The following is a 6,984-nucleotide window of genomic DNA, read 5'->3' on the forward strand; positions in this document are numbered from 1 at the left end:
ACTTACCTAGGTTCTGAAAGCAGGTGGTTTAGAGGTTTTAGGTCAACCAGATATTACTTTTGTTATTACCAATATTGCGTATACTTATACGCAAAGAGCATGTATGTAGCACTTACAGATACATATTAATACAATAGTAACACAGGTGTTCTTTTGTAGTGATTAATGTATAATTGATGTTTATTTAGTTATTCATCATGTTTTCATGACTTGCGTGTAAATGAAGCTAACACATGGTTTTACTAAAGACATATATGTTAGTTTTACTTGGTAACACCTTATTAAGGTGTTACCAAGTTTAAGGGGTTAATAATATTAGTTTTCAGTTACAGGGCTCATATTGATATGTTACCTTGTAGCTACACTGTGAATTCAGTGGTCATTTTAAGAATATACTAAGACAAAGTAGGACCCTATTCACTAAACTAAGTTGCTTAAATAATGTTTTTTTTTGTTTGTTTTTTGTTTTTTGAACTATGTATAACATATAACTATGTATGTATAACATTTTTTAAAATAATGTTTTGCACATTAACACCTTTTTAATACTGTATAAGAATGCTGGTAATTATTTATTATTACCAAGTAATTATATGTACTTAATGTTCACTTACTATTCAATATGTGCCCTGATGTACGACCACAATTCCTGTTTCAAACAAATATGCAGTATTTGGTACATGAGAGTGTTGAGAGTACAGAAGAATTTGGTGATGGTTTTGGTGTGCTTTTTATCTTTAGATATGGAGTATGGTATCTTGACAGATTATTTGTTTTGTTTTTATTTTTAAATCAATATATGGTGATTACTACAACAAAAAACAAAATCAATATTGTTACTTATATTACATATCTTTAATATTATTTTGGAAACATTTTGTGTTTTTAAAAATATATAAATAGAGTGGTTTTTAGGATTGTTATTGAGATGCTTTTAAGTCCACTTGAACTCCAAGTACATTAATGATCTTGGTGTAGTGTACACACAAATCCCATTTCACTTCAGGCTGTGGTCACTGGAAATCTGTAACTGAGGGGTGCTGAGTTCACTCGATTGCATCCCGCTGGCCACCTTGAGCAAGCAACTGATGACCATGTCTTTGGCTTTGTTGGTTTCCATGTTCTGCTCCCGTGAGATCTGCTGGGTGATCTGGTCCACATTGGTGAGGATGAGCTCCGAGGCCATGATCTTGGTCGGGGAGTTGCTGTTGAGCATGCTGTCCACCATGTACTGCTTGTAGAGCTCCATGATCTTCTGCTCCAGGTAGTTGTTCAGCATGGAGTTGGAAAGCGGGTGGCAGTGCTGGAGAATGCTCTTGTCCTTGATGCTGCCCACCCGCCAGCAGGAGGAGTCTCCCCGCGGAGGCCTCCGTGTGTACTCAAGGGAAGGTCTGGGGGTCTCCATGTCAGGAGGGATCTGACAAGACTGCAGGAAGGGACCCTCTGCATACACAAAGCCGCTGTCAATAGTCAAGTCAGCAGCGGCCAAGCTAATAGGCATCACCTGATCCCCGGCGATGTGCAGATCATTATAGTCTTTGCAAATGCTCTGGCATGAAGAAGGAACCAGGTATGTCTCTTTGCTAGTGCCCCCTGCTATGCCAGGGATATCAACAACTGGGGAAATCTGCCTAGTGCATTGTTTGGCCTCACTGACATCAGTGGAGGCACTTTTCCTGGATTGTCGCTTGTCCCTGGACCGACCAGACTGAATGAAGTGGCCTACGCTCCTGCATCTTTCAAGAAGGGTCTTGCTTTGAAACTCCCCAGCTGTAAAGTTACAGACAGACGTCATCTCACATCTGATGTTTTCCTCATCTGGTACTGGACTCTTTGGAAACTGCAGGTCATCTTTTTCAAAGTTATCCCTGTAAGGGATAGCCCAAAGAACACACTCACATAGCATCCCTGTGACATGAAAAAATAAGATTTTAACATTCTGCGTGCAAACTGGTTAATGGAATTTTGAGTCATATTCATGGAATAAACTTAGCAAAAGACAATTGTTCCTTATTTGCTGTTTATTACACTTATATCACACTCAGTATGAAATACAAATAATTGTTTCTTCTGTATTGAATGACATTGAGTATTCTCGTATCAGGTTGAAGATGTGGGTGAAACTTAACTTACCTGATATGAAACTTGATGTGAATCTAATTGGTGCACATTTTACAACACTTCCATTTAAGTAAACATACTTAAACCTTTTCTACATACTTGAATCACTCATTCAGAGGTAAAACATTTTTCATAATGAGTAAATTTGCACATAAAATTAATTATTTTTGTGCATTAACACCTGAGTCTGCAAGACATGTCTTAGAGAGGCAAATAAATAGCAACAGTTTCAGTTTATATTCACTTACTTACTTATTCAAGTACTTATTCTTTTTCCTTTTTTAAGTTAAGGAGTTCAAATGTTTTCAAGATTTTTGGCAGTATTGCATGTCATAGCAATTTATGAGATGCTATACAGTATTTTCATTTGTATCTTGTTCGAGGGAAATACTACATTATAGCAATTGCATCAAAAACAGACATTGTACAATATTGTGATATAAGGTCATGTCAATAAAAAACACTACTGTGTAAATAGTAAGCAATTGTGCTACATTTACACAAGTTCCTTATAGAAGTTTACCATGGTGAAAGCATAGCTAAGTGTATTCAAGCATAGTAAAAGCATGTTAAAGCATTTTAAATCAGAGGGGTACGGTAAAACATTAAAAAACATGGCAAACCATGGAAAAATGATGGTAAATGCACAGTATACATGGAAAAGGCATGCGGAAAATTACCAAAGAACCAATCCTAACCATTACTTTATCATTATTCACAGTTATTACTGGAAAATCATTACATATATACTGTACTATTGTTAATAATGAAGCCATTGCTTTAATTTGCACACCAGTGGTGTAAATAGCTTTTTCAACACATCAATTCAGCAAAATTCAAAAGTAAATTTCTTACCTTAAACTTAAGAACTGTTTTCGCAGTGAGAACTGTGCTCAGCAGTGAGGGTTGAGGTCTTTAAACTGGTCTGTTCAAATAGGAAGTGAAAGGTGACGTTAATAGATTCCAGTGGTCAAACTGTCAAAAAACAGGTTGTAAAGTTCAAAACCACAACGTTGTATTTCCTCTTTGAGTTTCCAAGCAGCACGGAGAGTCTAGAGTGGCGAGGCCAAGAGGCAAAACCATGCAAGTTCAAATTCTGTGCTACCTGTTGTCAAGTGTATTCTGTAATTCAAATCTTGTTTTTAAAGCACAGTTGTCCTGACTGATTTGCTTTTATAGTCTTTCCTTTTGGAACAGTGGCCCCCCGATCTTCATAATACGCAGGTTGGTTAGAAAGTAGATAGAGTGCTTGCAAGGCACAGCAGAAAATGTGTTGATTATGTGAATGTTGCACTTGCGGGATACAGTAAGTACAAGAGATGCTGTTAAAATAATCCATCAGAAACAGTGTGTTGTCCAGTGGAACAGGCTGGATGCCCCTCAACATCAGTGGAAAAGGAATCAGAGATTCATCACGTCACAGGAATGCTCAAGAAGAATGATGTTTCCTGGATGCTTCATAATGTGATCCACTGGGGCACCATGTTCAGCAAAGTGCCTGCCAGCAGATACAGTCATTTAGAATGTAGTATAGTATTTGCACAGTATAACAGCAAAGGTGTTGTGTCACTAATTGGCTTTTAAGTATATTGCAGGTAATACAATACATTACCTGGGAAAACGAAAACGCAAAAGTACAATAAAGGAGAAGAGGTATTTACAGAGAACACAGAACAAACTCCAAAGTTACAAAGCCACTTAGTGGAAGTGATACTTCTTTAAAGGGGTATTTCAGTGTAACAAACTGAAGCATAGAAACCAGATTTTGTTACCTTAAAAAGCTGAACCGAGAGAAGCATTGTGCTTGAAAACATGTCATAAATCAAATCAGACTTTACTTCTATAGTGCCCTTCACACCAACAAAGGCATCTCATAGTGCTTTACACAACATACAAAACATTCATAGACATGAAACAGCTTTTTCAAATAAATAAAATACAAAGATACAAAAACATATCATTTAGAATAGCAATAAAATGTATCCTAGATAAATAAATATAAAAGTGATAATTTGCATTCGGATAATTAAAAATCTTTCACTCAGAAGGCAGCATGACATCATGGCAACAGCAAACACCCAGTTCATCCTATGCAGCCACAACCTACATCACCACTAAATACATAGGTTCCCTTTCAATTCGAAGACGATCAACAACAATACTTTTGGGAAATGCCTGCCACAGGTCAGGTATTTATTGAGCATTTTATGTCAAAGCTGCCAATAGGCCCCTCCGTAGAGTGACGTCCTCGGTCCTGCCTGTCGAGGGATTAAGTATTCACTCCGTGGAGATCGCGTTCTCTTTTGCTTCTCACAATCAGGTAGGTAAGGTAGGTATACACTAACCTCTCCAGTTGTGTGATTTCTTTTCTTTTGAAAAAAGAGCTCTCACTTCGAGTTTTTCTGCTAATTCCACATCAAAAATTGCTGGAAGTCAGCTTGCCACTTCCCAGAAACTCGGCTTCTGAGGACTGAGCTGTGCAACTGCGCGCCATTTAAAAAAAAAAAAAAATTCTTCTTCTTATTCAACAGCCTTCATCGCTTGCTTGTGTTTCTAACCTACAGCACCTGCTGTTTGTGTTTTTCCTGCCTTTTGCCCACAAAAAAAAGAGAAAAAAGAGAGACGCTTCCTCCATCGGGGCCCGGCTCTGTCGCACCCGCTGTTGACTCGACGCCGCTGGACAGACCTTGCCCGCCCACTCGGTGTGGGCGTCCAAAAAAATAAATAAGTAAATAAATGTGGTTACCGTACCTACATCTCTGCTCTGTGTGTGTGTTGTTTTTTTGTTAAAAAAAGTAGACCTTTTCTGTCCCTCTCTTTTGTTTATAGTCCTGTAGCCGTGCTCCATGGCGCTGTAAGCTTTGCGCTGCCCCAGTTGTGTGACTCACGGGCCAGGATTATACTGTCTGTAGGCAGTGCTCCACACCGGTGCAAGCTGCGCGCTGCATCAATTGTGTGACTGCACGCGGCCCAGACTAGACACCGTCCCAGCAACATCGGTGCTTATGCCCCTGGTGCTTGCTGCCTTCAGTGCCCTTGGTACCTTTGGGGGCCTCAGTGCATCAGTGCTTCAGTGCTCTCTGTGTCTCGGTGCCTCAGAGCAGCGGTACCTCTGTGCTTCGGCACCCTCTGTGCTTAATCGCTCCCTGCATTGCCGCCCTCGGTGCCCTCAGTGTATAGCGGTCTCGGAGTCGATACACTCGGTGCTTTGGTGCCTCAGAGCGTCGGTGCATCGGTGTTTCGACACCCTCGTTGTTTAGAGCCTCATCGCCTCTGTGCTTCGGCACCTTCGGTACACAGACACCCTCTGCATTATGATAACTGATGTGACAGGGTTTTTTTACATTTTTATTCCATCTACAAGGTGAAGTAGTTTTTTTTTGGTTTTGACAACTGAGTTGAAGTTGCTCAGGAGGTTGCTTGGAAAGTAGAGCCTGGCTCTACTTCAAGCAACTGGTTGTGCAACTGCTCGTAACTGGTTGCTGGAACGTCCACATATAAGCGACTCTGTTGCATGCAACTAAGTTGCGCAACTGATCGCTCAGGTGTGGACCCAGCTTAAGTTCCACCCTTGCACGTCCTGTGGAGGGATGCTTGTGTGTTAAGTGCTTGGGAATGCAGCATGCCTCCTCTGCTTTAAGCGACAAGACGTTCTACTTGATTTGTGCAGCGTCCCAGCCTCGGACCCCACTCAGAAGACTGACAGAATTCACAGAAGCGGCTTCATCAGCCAACCCAGCTGAGCCCTCTGCAGCTTTGGGAGCCCGACCCTCCCCCCTTCTGCACCTGCCTTCCAGCCTGTCTCCTGGGTCTCGCTACTGTACAAACCAGTTACGAGCTGTTATTCTGCGGGGGACCTCCTCCCTTTCAAGGGATCACCGTTAAATCCTTGAGCGACCCTCTCCAGGTCTTAGCTCTCAGGCAAGAAGTAGATACACTACTTCAAAAACAAGCCACCAGTCTCGTAGAACGCACCTCTCACAAGAGGGGTTCTACTTGAGATACTATCTGGTGCCAAAAAAAGATGGTGGCCTTCGCCCCATCCTAGACCTGAGACACCCCAACGGGTTCTTGAAGGAGAGGAGGTTCCAGATGGTCACACATCGCCACATCCTCTAGTCTGTCCGGCCGGGCGATTGGTTTACAACAGTGGACCTGAAGGACGCATATTTTCACATTCCTATCCATCCAGTGCACAGGAAATATCTCTGCATTGCCTTTCAGGGGAGCATCTTCGAGTTTTCCTTGCTGCCATTTGGCCTCTCCTTAGCCCCCCGCATGGGGAACAGAGTGCTGAACAACCTGGATGACTGGTTCATTTGTTCCCATTCGCAGGAGAGAGCAGTGATCCACATGGCAATCGTGCCAGACCATCTGGCGAGACTGGGTCTCACCCTGAACATTGCCAAAAGCCAATTAACACCAGTGCAAAGTATGGTTTACTTGGGTCTCCAGCTGGATTCCCTTACAATGCAAGCCTACCTGTCGGACGACAGAGTGGCCACCATTCAGAACTGTCTAGCCCTGTTTTAACAGGGATCCACAGTACAGGTGGTGTTGTAAGCGGGTTAGTGAGCTACAGGCTCTGTCAGTGCACAGGGCCTGTATGCGTATTTGGGATAATGGAAACAGGGTATTATTGCGCACAAACCCTGCTTTCCTCCCTAAAGTGGTTACGGCTTTCCACTTGAACCAATCAGTGGAACTAGAGGCTTTTCATCCCTCTTCTTTTGTTTCAGATGAGGATCAGAGATTACATTTCCTCTGCCCGTTAGCTAGCTGGGCTACTCCGCATACATTCACCAGGTTCTACCGACTCAATGTGGTAGATCCATCTATGCCTTGATTAGGCACAAGGGTCCT

At 42.1% G+C, this 6,984-nt stretch overlaps 1 protein-coding gene across 2 annotated transcripts; it reads right to left on the reverse strand.

Moving 5' to 3' along the window:
• Positions 1–840: 840 nt before the first annotated feature.
• On the reverse strand, positions 841–6,224 carry LOC117406202 (TLR adapter interacting with SLC15A4 on the lysosome). Of its 2 annotated transcripts, none has more exons than XM_059029880.1 (2): positions 2,977–6,224; positions 841–1,868 (listed from the first exon to the last, which is right to left on the reverse strand). In XM_059029880.1, the coding sequence occupies exon 2, from the start codon at positions 1,793–1,795 to the stop codon at positions 998–1,000; it is 798 nt and encodes a 265-aa protein (XP_058885863.1). In that variant the 5' UTR covers positions 1,796–1,868; positions 2,977–6,224; the 3' UTR covers positions 841–997. The 2 variants fall into 2 exon arrangements, with proteins under 2 accessions (XP_058885863.1, XP_033866017.2); XM_034010126.3 differs by having other exon boundaries at positions 841–1,908.
• Positions 6,225–6,984: the final 760 nt, after the last annotated feature.

The sequence above is a fragment of the Acipenser ruthenus genome, chromosome 9 (assembly GCF_902713425.1).
Source record: "Acipenser ruthenus chromosome 9, fAciRut3.2 maternal haplotype, whole genome shotgun sequence".
NCBI lineage: Eukaryota > Metazoa > Chordata > Actinopteri > Acipenseriformes > Acipenseridae > Acipenser > Acipenser ruthenus.

Coding starts and splice junctions, on each gene's coding strand:
- LOC117406202 (XM_034010126.3), bottom strand. CDS start 1,906: ATGCTATGTGAGTGTGTTCTTTGGGCTATCCCTTACAGGGATAACTTT.